Here is a 12,680-nt window from a genome sequence, read left to right as displayed (position 1 = left end):
CACTCCGGGCTCCCCCCTGGAGGTTGGCATCAGCCCTTGGAGAAAGGCTGCCCTTCAGCTTTCCTGTTGGGGGCGGCGGGGCAGGCCTTCTGCTTTTCCCGCCGGCAGCCAAGGCCTCGCCGTGATCTCCCTCCCGTCCTGTCGCAGGGTGCCAGACGTACATGGATATCGTGATCGTGCTGGACGGCTCCAACAGCATCTACCCCTGGGTGGAAGTCCAGCATTTCCTGATCAGCATCTTGAAGAAGTTCTATATCGGGCCAGGCCAAATACAGGTGAGGAAGCACATCTGGGGGAACTCTCCCCTTCCGGCTCAGCCTCCCGCCTTGTTTGACAGCTTCCCCTGGATGATGAGCTGCTAAGTCTCTCTCCAAGGCCAACACGCCGAGCTCCCTGCCAAGTCGAAACCTGCAAACGTTGCCGGTTTAAGCCAGGCCAGCAGAGGCAATGCGGGCGCACCTGAGCACACACTGGGCATGGCTCATGGGAGCAGATTTATCCACTTGTGCTTATCGTATGGCAGAGTTGCACGCAAGGAGCATGCAACAGGGATAAAATATGTAGCCAAGTAGGTTTAAGGGTTATGCGGCCAATCAGGCAGTGCTCGAAATACTGATAGGTTTTCAATCCACTCCATCATAGCCAGGGAGAGAATGAAGAGCTCCATCACATCTCCCTAGGAAGCATGACTCTCACGTTGCTGTAACAAATGGAAAACAGTTCGGCAGGCTGCCCCACAGTTGCAATGGGGACCTGGTATTTTGCCCCATTTGAGGACTGCACAGTTGCCATAGCCTGTCCCTATCCTACTTGACGTGGGGATTAGAACTCTGTATTGCCATGTTTTAATGCTTAAGAGTTAATGTTAATTCTTCATGTTTTAATGGGGTCATATTGGTTTTTTTCATTTTACTGTGAACCACCGCAAGTCCGAATGGAATGCAGTGGTATATAAATGCAAAAATAAATAAAGTCAAATCTTGCGGGCTTCTTGGTGCTGATCAGGTTATGGATACTGGGTTTGTGCCGCTCTCCCTGCCGGGCGTGGGGACCTTAGTCTGGACATGCAGAGGCCACCGTGACCTTCCTTCGGGCTGCTAGGCCTGGCTGTGCTGCGGCCCTGAGGCACTGCCCTTCCCTCTCCGTCCAGAGACGGATCGCCTCTCACGACCGGCCCGTTGTTGGTTTCTCACGCAGGTTGGAGTGGTGCAATACGGGGAGAACGTGGTGCACGAGTTCCACTTGAATGACTACCGGTCGGTGAAGGACGTGGTGGCCGCAGCCAGCCAGATCGAGCAGAGGGGAGGCACAGAGACCCGGACCGCGTATGGGATCGAGTTTGCACGGTAAGCTCCACAGCTCTCTCCCCAAACTCTGCCGTCCCCTGCTCTGACTTCAGATCCCCTGGTAGCTCTGATACCTGATGGGCCACCTCTGCCAAATTGTCTGCCCCACTGCTTCAGCTAGCGACAGGGTCCTTGCCCCTGGATCGACTTTCCCACGTACCTCATTCTCCTTTGTGGACCAGATCAGGACATTTCTCATCACGGAGTAGTTAAGAGCAGCGGCTTCTAATCTGGAGAGCCGGGTTTGATTCCCCGCTCCTCCTCCACATGCCGCCAGCTTGGGTGACCTTGGGCTAGTCACAGTCCCGATACAGCTGTTCTCACATCACAGTTGCCTGTTGTGGGTAGAGGAAGGGGAGGCGATTGTAAGCGGCTTTGAGAAAAGTGGGGCATAAAAACCGACTCTTCTTCTCCAAAGAAATCTTAAGACGGACCCCTTGAGCCGTTTGCATGCAGCTCTTCTTCCAGCGAGGTTTCAGGGGCGTGAACTGGAATTTCCGCCTTTCTTGGGTTTCAGCTCAGAGGCCTTCCGGAAAGGCGGGCGGAAGGGCGCCAAGAAAGTCATGATTGTCATCACGGACGGAGAGTCGCACGACAGCCAAGACCTGGATAAAGTGATCGAAGACAGCGAGAAAGATAACGTCACCAGATACGCCGTGGCGGTAAGGGGCTTGCGGCTCCTGACGCTTGGCTGGAGTTATGTAGGCCGAGGGAAGGTCAGCCTCTGCCTGGGGGAAATGCTTGGACCTGCTGACCTTCCCATAGGCTTGGAGGCTTATGGGGTTGAGCTGGAAGTGGGTGGGAATTGGGGCAGGGAGGGGTCTCAGTGGACCCCCCCCCAAGCAGCCCTTTTTTCCAAGGGATCTGATCTCTGTTGCCTGGAGATGAGCTGTCATTCCAGGAGATCCCCAGGCCCCACCTGGAGGCTGGCAACTCCACTTTCACACTCCCCTTCGGCAGGAGATGTGCCCCACATGCCCCTGGGTGCCAGGAAAGTCCCAAGTGTCTACTTGAAGGTAGATTCAGGTCTGAAGCCACAGAATAAATTCCGAGTCTGGGGGGCACCTTAGAGCCTATCGGAGTTTTATCCAAGGGAGATCTGAAGTGTATACCGAGACTCCCCTGAATGAATCTATCTTCAGGAGTGCGCCTGCCCATGAAAGCTTGTGCCTGGAATAAAACTTCAAGGAGGGTCTTCACGGTGCCCCCGGACTCGAACCCGCTTGCCCTGGAAAATCCCATCCTTCTACATTTTGGACAAATGTGTTCGATCCAGTGGAGGGAACGTTCTTGAGAGGTCTCTTTCTGCTTTCCGACCCCAGGTTCTCGGTTATTACAACAGACGAGGGATCAACCCCGAAGCCTTTCTGAAAGAAATAAAATTTATAGCGAGCGATCCAGACGAAAAGCATTTCTTCAACGTCACGGATGAAGCTGCCCTGAAAGATATTGTTGATGCGCTCGGAGAACGGATTTTCAGCCTGGAAGGTGAGCAGCACCAAAGCCGGCGTCTCCCGGGGCCGTCTGGGGCTCCAGTCAAGAAGCCCAGATGCGTTTTGCTAGTGGCAACTGAAGCAGGAGCTGGCACAGAGCGGAGAGTGGAAAATAGCCTGTTTCATTTGCTCTCTTTACACCCCCACTTTGGGGACCTAAAGTAATCTCCGTTTCTTCCTCCCGTTCTGTCTCCGGGTATGAGTCCGTTTCTGAGAATTGTCCCTTTCTACAGAGAAATTCAGACTTTTAACAACTAGGTTTGAGCCCAGGAGCACCTGAGACCAAAAAGGGTGTGGGGGGGTAAGCTTTCCAGAGCCCAAGCCCCCTTCATCAGGTACCCGTAGAACGGATGATCCCTTATATCCCAGCCAAGTGGTGGGAGGTTTGACAGGGGATCATGGTAATTGTAGTCCATGGACACCTGGAGAGCCACAGTTTGGCCAGCCCTGCCGGGCATGAACTCCCAAAGCGGCCTTATACTAAATCAGATCTCTCAGAGTCGGTATTGACTGGCAGCAGCTCTCTAGGGTCTTGGGGTGAGGGAGGGTCTTTCCCATCCCCTCTTAACGGATCCCTTTCACTGGAGATGTCGGGGGCTGAACCCGGGACCTTCTGCACACAAAGCGGGTACTCTGCCCCTGAGCCACCCCCCTCCTGATCCATGTGCTCCAACCCATCCATCCATCCGTTCCTCACGCTGGTGCCCCCCGTTCATTTAATTTCAGCCCACCAAGGGATTGGCTTCGACCTCTGGAAAGAATGAAGCATCCCTCGCAGGTGGTGAACTTCCAGGCCAGAATTCCACCCCTGGTGTGGATTCAAACGCAAATTGGTTCCAGCTCGTAAAATAAATTATATTAAGCCGGAGGAATCGGGGTTTCTCCCCTCTTCCGAGGGACACCTTTGCCAGTTTTCTTTTTCCTGGCTCCCAGTTCTGTGCCCGCCAACGCCTGCTCCATCCTACGGCTGACATCTTGGCACCTCAGCAAGGATAGCGGGTGTTGACCTAATGGTCCAAGCGACCCAAGGCCGACCCAACACAGCAGAGAAAGGAAGTGGCCCAACATTGCTTCTGGGCTGGGAGAGGGCATTGAAAGGAGCCATGATCCCATTAAACACCCACCCTCCACCAGAAACAATGGAGGATGGGAGCACCTTCCTTGGGGAACTGTAGAATTGAACCCACCGGTCCAATCTATTTTTAAAATTAGAGGGGGCTTTGAAGAGAGGCACCAGAAGCTATGCTGCAAATTTGGTGTCTGCCTCAAAAGCAGCCTGCCCTCAGAGCCCCAGATAGGTAGAGCCAGAATAATTCGAGTTTCCCTAAAATATACTGAATCAGAATACCCACACCCCTATAGGGATTGGGGAATATTGAGAAATACCAATATTTTTCGGGTTCAAGATACCCAAATCCAAAAAATACTGTTTGTTTTTGTATGCCCTTAGTTGGGATAGTGATGTATTGTTCCCCCCTCCCACATTTTGGTGCCATCCCCCCCCCCCACTAACCAGCTGAGTGCCCACTGAAGGTGAGAAACCCTCTGAGTCGGGATTAGAACTCAGATCTCCTAGTTATCATCCAGAACTCTCTCCACAGTGCCAAACTGCAGTTTGTGGATATGCCTTATGATTTTGCGCTTTTTGCCCCCAAAGGATTAGTGGAGGTTCCTTTTGCTCCTTCTGCGTAGCGTCTGCCCCTTTCCCTCTTGTGAGCGTGCCTGACCACCCTTCCCCTGCCTCCTTGTTCCTTCCAGGCACCAACAAGAATGAAATATCTTTCGGCCTTGAGATGTCCCAGACGGGGTTTTCGTCACACATTGTGGAAGTGAGTGCTGAGCGAAGCCTTCTTGTTTTTCTCTCTTCCCACCTTTGATTCATGAGCCTTTGGCGCTGGGTGGATGTTTGCGAGCCCAGGAAGGTTTGCGGGTTTTGATATATGAGTGCATCAGGAGGCCCAAATTTGGTAGCAGAAGATACCTGGATTATTTGTCTATCAGGAGCTGGAAGGCGCCCCAAATTCTCGAGTTCTTTGCCGGCTGCGAGGGCTTGCTTCCTGGTGCCGCTGGAAGGAAAAGGCAGGAGTCATGGCCCAGGAATTCCCAGAAACTCTCAAATATGTTTCTCCTCGGTTCTTCGTGGAAAGTGATACTGAAAAATGCTTCTCCCGTTTATTATTGAGGAGGTGTTGACTGAAAACGGAGATCTCAGCCCGGCTTCAGGGCCAGGTTTACCCCTGACAAAAAGCCAGCACGGTTGTGATGTGCTCAGGCCAGTCCCAATCTCAGAGCGGGGGCAGGTCAACAGGTGGAGTGTCAGCCTGTTAAATAGCAGTAATTGGAAGCAGCCATAATCCTGTAAGCAGTTGCCAACCTCCCGGTGGGGCCTGGATGTAGAATTAGAACGAATCTTCAGGCCATAGAGATCTGGTCGCACGGCTGTTCCAGAGGGTGGCATTATGTGGTATCTCCCCTCTCTAAACCGTGCCCTTCCCAGGATCCCTCCCCAAATCTCCAGGAATGTCTCAACCTGGAGTTGGCAAGTGTGCCCCCAACATCTTGGGCTGGCTCGGTGCCTTGCATTCTGAACGTATCTAACCCTTGGGGGTTACATGTGGGATGAACAAATGGATTAATGAATGCACATTCCGGAGACAATCGGAAGGACTCAAAAGAAACTCGCTTCCCCCTGCTAAGGTCTGTTTTGTAAATAGCTTGGAGGTGTTCAACAGGTATACTCTTGGACCCTTTAGGCAAAGACAAACCTGTTGAATTTCTGCCTGCTTTCCCGCCCATCCTGGCCCTGCTCAGGGAAGAGGAGCGAGAATTCTGATTCAGCTCCTGGATCCCGTTCAGCTCGGCGGCTTTGAACTGGTGCTGATTTACTATGCTCTTTCCACAAGGACAAGAGGACTTCTGTGTATTTTTTTTTAAGTTGTTCTGCCAAATGTGACAAGTCTGGAGGAGTTGGCAGGTCTCGGAATATTTCACTTGCTGACTTGGCACGGGCCTCGTTTCCACATGCCCAAAGCTCTTTGTGAATTCTGGAGGCTGTCCTAAGTAGCACATAAAATACAGATTATAGCAAGAATGCACGGGGCCGCTGGGGGCGACAGCATCGAACGCAACGCCAGGGGATCAAGGCCAAGGGAAGTCCCAGCAGAGGGAAGCAAACGACACGGGGACAGGCAGCGAGGAGCCAAATAGGACCCCTTTCCCCCAATATTCTGCAAGAAACTCGATTGTCCTCAAATTAACTCTGATCAATCCTCAAGACTTCTGCAGGTTTTACCGGGTGACAGGGAAGCTGTGCAGGTCGGTCTCTTTCAGGCAGGGGCAAGAAAGAGAATGCAATATTTGAAAACTTTTCAGGAAGACTTCCAGATACTCTGCCGCTCTCTCCCAGGGGGGCGTGCTGCTTAAGAGGTGGCGGCTTCTAATCTGGAGAGCTGGGTTTGATTCCCCGCTCCTCCTCCACATGCAGCCAGCTGGGTGGCCTTGGGCTTGTCACAGTCCTGTCAGAGCTGTTCTCACTGAGCTGTCCTGTCAGAGCTCTCTCAGCCCCACCTACCTCCCAGGGTGTTTGCAGTGGGGAGGGGAAGGGAAGGTAAACAACTTTGAGGTTCCTTTGGGCAGTGAAAAGCAGGCTAGAAAAGCTCTTCTTCTTCTTCTTCTTCTTCTTCCTCTTCCTCCTCCTCCTCTTCCTCTTCCTCTTCCTCCTCCTCCTCCTCCTCCAGCTCTTAATGCTGATCTCCTGACTCCATTTCTCTTTGTTCTTGTTCTTTATTTACCACCCCTTTTTTCCCGCGGCCAGGATGGGATTTTGCTCGGTGCGGTTGGTGCCTACGACTGGAACGGAGCAGTGCTCAAAGAAACCAGCAGTGGCAAAGTGGTTCCCCACCGAGAATCCTACCTCCAGGAATTCCCAGAGGAACTCAAGAATCATGGCGCGTACCTAGGTAAGGCCACGGCCCCACAGGGCAAACTGCTCCCCTTAGCATTGCGTGCCGTACCATTGCTCAGAGCAACCCTCCGACTCACAGCAGAAGGACCACATCGATTGCGTTCCATAAGGACAGAAGAAGATCAGACCGATAACCCATTTAGATCACCATCTTGCTCACCCAGGGGCCGACCAGTTCCTCTGGAGGGCCAGCAACAGGGCAGAGAGGCTGAGGTCTCCATAAGACCCTCAGAAGAGCCCTGTTGGGTCAGGCCAGGGAGGGTCCCTCCAGTCCAGCCTCCCGTCTCACACAGGGGCCAGCCAGTTTGTCTGATTTGTGGTTCGCCCCAGATTTCTTCCCCCCATATCCTCTTGTGTTGGTGATGGGATGTTCCATCCTTGTAGCCATGCCCCCCCCCCATTCTGCATACACAAGGAAACAGCAGCATCCAAGTCACCTGCCTGGTTCTGTCTGCCTACTGCAGGTTACACCGTGACCTCCGTGGTGTCTACCAGCCGGGGCAGGATTTACGTTGCGGGAGCCCCCCGGTTCAACCACACGGGGAAAGTGATCATTTTCACCATGCACACGGACCGGAATCTCTCCATCCACCAGTCGCTGAAGGGGGAACAGGTAAAGGAGGGGATGCAGCGGTTGGATTGTTTGTATGTGGGGGGGGGGGGGCTGGCAAACAACCTGCTTTCTTTATTTCACAACATTCATGCCCTGCCCTGCCCTGCCTGCCCTCGCCAGGGCCACCAAGGCCGCCAACAAAACATCCATAATAAGAACGCATTTTTGTGCTGTGCTGTGTGATGCCAATCCGTGAAACCAGCTCCCCGTTGGATTCTGGTTTTGCCTCTGGAGAGAGGGGGGGGGAGAGAGAGAGAGGCGGCCCCATGGGAATGAAGCAGCGATTCCAGATTGCCGGGCGCAGACGCAATTTTGTCTGCACAGGAATGTCCCCCGGGAAGCCGGCCAAAGATCGGCCGGCTGGTAGACTGTCATTTACTGGATGCGGCTCCACATGGATCCCGTCATAAATAAATTAATCCTTCTCGCCTAGACCTTGAGCAGTCAGAAGAAAGCAACGTCAGAGAGCGAGGAAGCAAATATGGCTCTTAATCTTCGGGGATCAAAGGTTTTGATCTGTTGTTTTTTCCCCTGGGAGGGATGTCTAGACAAGGAGATGATAAATGGCTTCTTTTGGAAATTCCTGCCATTCCAGATGCCACCAATTTCTTGGAAGGAGATGCAAGGGATGGAGTTAGCAGGCCCCGCCTATTAATTTCTCTCTCGTTTCAGATTGGTGCCTATTTTGGAAGTGAAATCAGCCCCGCAGATGTGGACGGCGACGGGGTCACCGATGTGCTCTTGGTTGGCGCGCCCATGTATTTCAGCGAGGGGAGAGAGAGGGGGAAGGTCTACCTCTATGTCCTGAAAGAGGTAACCCCCCAGCCAGGCATTTCGCATGTGCCGGGTGGGGGCGACCAGGACACGTAACAGATCACGGAGCGACTATCAATCAGGGCAGAAGCAGAGCCTTCCGACGCTGGGCTCCATGGGGGGGGGGCTTTGATTTGGGAACTTCTAGGACAAGCCTTGAACTGTGGAAATCCTCAGGGGAGCCTGCCAGGCGGCACATTCCTGCAGGGGAAGAGTCACGACTTCCCACCCAGTTTCCTTTCACCCGCAGTGGTGGTCGCTGCATTGGGGAATTTCTCTTCGTAGCTGAACGCCTGACGCTGCTTCTCCTGGATCAGAGTCTCAGGTCATCCAGGGCAGTGTTGGGGACTTGGACCCCCTGTGGCCCCCCAGGGACTCCGGCTGTGGTCTTTCTCCTCACTGCCAGCCTGGCCCTTCTAACGGGAGGTGCTGCCAGGGATTGAACTGGGGACCTCTTGCCTGCCAAGCAGAGGCTCTGCCACTGAGGTCTTCCCCATCCCCTCCTGCCTGGTCCTTTTAGCTGGAGATGCTGCCGGGGATCGAACCGGGGACCTCTTGCCTGCCAAGCAGAGGCTCTGCCACTGAGGTCTTCCCCATTCCCTCCTGCCTGGTCCTTTTAGCTGGAGATGCTGCCAGGGATTGAGCTGGTCCCACACACACAATCCTAACTTGCTTTACAGGGTCGTTGTGAGGATAACATAGATGGGTGTGGGGTCTCGTTGGCCTTTTGGGTCCTCACTTGGGTATAAAGGCAGCGAATAAATCAGGCAGGTGCTCCCCTTTGCTTTGGCTTGGGCATTTAGTGGAACCTGCATGCCTATTTTTCTTCCCATTCTTTTTTTTTCATGTCTGCCTTTCCTCCAAGGACCAACTTATTGCGAATGGGACCCTGGAGGACTTCCCAGGCTACCAGAACGCCCGCTTTGGTTCCTGCATAGCCTCCGTCCCCGATCTGAACCAGGACTCTTTCAGTGACGTGGTCGTGGGGGCCCCTCTGGAGGACGAGCACCAGGGCGCCATCTATGTCTTCCACGGCTACCGGGAGAACCTCCTACGGAGATATAAGCAGGTAGGAGTCCCCCTTGGATGAAGGCCCCAAGCAGAGGGAAAGCATGTCCGTGCCCAGGGACCCAGGCTCCAGGACCGGCCGTCTCCAGTTCAAAGATCTCGCAGAAACCTGATGGGGAAAAGCCCCAGGGAAATTTTGTTGGTTAAGCAACAGAACTGCATCGAATGGCACAGCGCAAGAAGCAACTTTGTGCAGATGCATTTTCAGTGAATCAATTCACTTTGCACCAGAAAGAAAATGACTGGATCCCTCACTCACTTGCCCGTCTCCGTTCTCTCTGACACATTCTCCATGCATGTGGACGCACTGAAATCCAGCAGCAATATAGAGACTAGCCAAAAATTTAGAGACCAGTGCACTTCATGAGATGCACAGAGTCTGCATCCATTAGATCAGGGGTGGCCAAACTGAGGCTCTCCAGATGTCCATGGACTACAATCCCCTGGACTACAATCCCCTGTTGCAGGGGCTCATGGGAATTGTAGTCCATGGACATCTGGAGAGCCTCAGTTTGGCCACCTCTGCATTGGACCAATGCATTTGCAGGAAAGGTTGCAAACAACAGAAAGGGGGCAGGGCAGGCAGAACAATAGACAAAGAGAAGAGGCAACGTGTGTGGGCAGAATTTGAATATGCAGAGAGGGCAGAGCACCAGACTGTTTAAAGAATAAAGTAGCTTTTATTCAAATTTGCTAATTATCTAGCAAACTGCAATCATTTTCCTGATGCTCAACCACTGTTTTGGAGGCAAGCAGGGAGAAAACATGCTCTAAAAGCAGGACGTCTCCTGCTGTCCTGCTGCTCCAGACGCACATGGCTGCCCTCCTGGTGTTGTCGCCTCAGTGACTCCAATACGCTTTAGCTGCCTGTCCCTTGTCCAAGAGATGCTCAGAGGAGAAGGTTGACCCACAAACACTCCCCCTGCTGTTTTCCAGAGAATCGCAGCAGCTGACCTTTCTCCGGGCCTGAAGTATTTTGGACACAGCATCCACGGGCAACTGGATCTGAATGAAGATGGCCTGACCGACCTGGCTGTGGGCTCCCGGGGAAGCGCTGTGCTCTTGTGGTGGGTTGTGGCACATTGCCGGGGGGCTGTGCAACCTGGCTGACACTCTGCTCTTCAAGCTGGCCTTTGTATCCTGCTTTTCTCTACCCGAAGGAGTCTCCAGCGGCTTCCTTCCCTTCCTCTCCCCACAACAGAGGCCTTGTGAGGCAGGTGGGGCTGAGGGAGCTCTGAGAGAACTGGGACCGGCCCACCGTCACCCACTGGCTGGCCCGGCAGCCAACCATCTGCAGCGGGGACCCGGGCCGGGGGCTTCTGGGCTGCCCAAGGGCTTCAGCGGGCTCTGCCGTGTCCCCCTCAGGTCGCGCAGCGTGGTCCGCATCGCAGCCAGGGTCCAGTTCGAGCCGCCCAAGATCAACGTCTTCCACAAGGACTGCAGCCGGAACGGGAAGGAAGCCACCTGCCTCTCCGCCCTGCTCTGCTTCACGGCCCTTTTCCTCTCGGAGGACTTCCAGGCTGCCAGCGTGGGTGAGTGGCCGCATCCTGCCCTCCGTCGGGCTTTGCTCGCCGCCCTCCCTTCTTCCTCCCGCCAAGAGAGGGGATTGTTTCTTAAAATGCCGACTGAGATCCCAAGAGGGTTTCCATTTCTGCAATTCGCTGTTGCTTTCCTGTGGCCTGAGTCTTGACTCTGCCGCCGATCGTTTCAGCGATGAATTACGACGTCACTCTCGACGGACGCCGGTACGTCCCCCGCGCCCACCTGGATGAAAACGGGGACCGGCACGCCCACAAGGGGGCCACGCTGTCTGCGGGAGAAGAGCGGTGCCTCCGTCTGGGTTTCCACGTCATGGTGAGGCCTCCGGCCGCTAGCAGGGGGCTTCTCGGGGGCAGCTTCGGTTTGGGGCTCTGCACTTAAAGGAGAACAACGGCGCTGAGCCTGAATGCGACCCCCTTTCCCAGGACACAGCGGACTACGTGAAGCCCGTGACTTTCTCGGTCGACTATGCCCTGGACGGCCCAGATGGAGGCCCGGTGATGGACGATGGCTGGCCGACCTCGCTGAAAGTTGCTGTGCGTAAGAGTTGGGACCCCTGAGTAGAAGCCCCTCCAGGCTTGCAAATGGGGACAGGGGGCTTTGCTACATGGAAGAGTTGGGCTCTCAAGGACCAACGTTGGTCACGAAGAAGGCTGAGGAGGTGCTGGTGGGAGCAGGAAGTGGAGGGGGGAGAAGATGAGCCAAGCATGCCTGAGGCTTAGAGGTCATCTCAGGCTTGCGTGGTGTGAATTGAGGCCCTGTGTCGGTCATTCTTGAGATCCACAGGCTGTTTTTGAGCAACCGAGGTGGACATTGTGACAAAACCAAGTGGACAGTGGGTTGGCGAGGAGATGGCCAGTGGTAGCTTTAATTAAGGGACAGATACGGGTGGGCGGCCGTGAAGCAGCGGAACAAAATTAGAGTCCAGGAAGCACCATGGAGACCAACCCAGTCTTACTCGAGGGGTAAACGTTCATGACCTTTGCCTGCACATGAAGGCTGATACCTTGGACAGCCTGCTTTTGGTCTTTAAAGTGCCCCTGGACTCAGGCTTGGTTCCTTCAAAGGACGCTGCCGTTGGGGTGACCAGTCAGTGTCTCTGGTGCCCACTTGGTAGAGATCCTTGGAACCATCTTCTCTGCCCAGGCCCGAGATGCCAATCCTTCCCCCCTCTCCCTCCCCCCCCCCCCAGGTGCCTTTCTGGAATGGGTGCAACGAGGACGAGCACTGCATCCCCAACTTGGTCCTGGAGGCCCGGACGGACCTGCCCAATGCCGTGTGAGTAGACCGTCCCAGTCCAGCGGGGGTGATGCCGTCGGAAGAGAGGGATTTGGGGGACCGAAAGGCAGTGAATGTTCTGGGCGGGGTTTGGGGAGAGGAATGTCAGGACCTCCGTCCTTCTCTTTGCTTCAGAATTGGCATCCAATCAAGGAGGGCTGGGAAATCTCTGGAGGTTTCAGGGTGGCTCCTAGGAAGGGCGGGTTTGGGAAAGGGGTCCAGGAGCCCCTCGCAGGCTGACCAAATGGGGGGCAGGGGAGGAGCTTTGGGGAGTCCCTGCGGCTCACTTCTCCAGAACGGTGAACCAAATCTCCCGAAAGCTCCCTCCCTGGCACCCACCTGATGAGCCTTGAAGGTGTTGCTGGACTCTGGCTCTTTTGAACTTCCCTCCCCCCATGTTGGGAGCCCAGCAAGAGATGGGTTGGCTCAGCCTGCAGCCTGCCAGGCCCTTTGTCCCCAGGGAGGCCAGAAGTGGGTGCTTGACACCCCTCCCCTCCCCCTGGCGGCCCCCCCCGCTTGCTCCTGCCCCACTGCGTCCTGGAGGATTGGGGGGTCTCCTTGGCACT

General features: G+C 54.7%; 1 protein-coding gene across 1 annotated transcript in view; it reads left to right on the top strand.

Moving 5' to 3' along the window:
- ITGA11 (integrin subunit alpha 11) overlaps positions 1 to 12,680 on the top strand; it is a 48,613-nt gene that overhangs the window by 22,560 nt on the left and 13,373 nt on the right. Inside the window, exons 6-19 of the mRNA XM_077317824.1 lie at positions 148 to 275; positions 1,198 to 1,346; positions 1,864 to 2,008; positions 2,669 to 2,834; positions 4,598 to 4,668; positions 6,654 to 6,798; positions 7,268 to 7,416; positions 8,089 to 8,229; positions 9,095 to 9,298; positions 10,234 to 10,364; positions 10,663 to 10,829; positions 11,009 to 11,151; positions 11,262 to 11,372; positions 12,029 to 12,114. Coding sequence (XP_077173939.1) covers positions 148 to 275; positions 1,198 to 1,346; positions 1,864 to 2,008; positions 2,669 to 2,834; positions 4,598 to 4,668; positions 6,654 to 6,798; positions 7,268 to 7,416; positions 8,089 to 8,229; positions 9,095 to 9,298; positions 10,234 to 10,364; positions 10,663 to 10,829; positions 11,009 to 11,151; positions 11,262 to 11,372; positions 12,029 to 12,114 — 1,936 coding nt within the window. The remainder of the gene's footprint in view (positions 1 to 147; positions 276 to 1,197; positions 1,347 to 1,863; positions 2,009 to 2,668; positions 2,835 to 4,597; positions 4,669 to 6,653; positions 6,799 to 7,267; positions 7,417 to 8,088; positions 8,230 to 9,094; positions 9,299 to 10,233; positions 10,365 to 10,662; positions 10,830 to 11,008; positions 11,152 to 11,261; positions 11,373 to 12,028; positions 12,115 to 12,680) is intronic.

The sequence above is a fragment of the Paroedura picta genome, chromosome 18 (assembly GCF_049243985.1).
Source record: "Paroedura picta isolate Pp20150507F chromosome 18, Ppicta_v3.0, whole genome shotgun sequence".
Lineage (NCBI taxonomy): Eukaryota > Metazoa > Chordata > Lepidosauria > Squamata > Gekkonidae > Paroedura > Paroedura picta.
The sequence above is the reverse complement of the archived record's forward strand: the minus strand, read 5'-3'. Positions and strand labels throughout refer to the sequence as shown.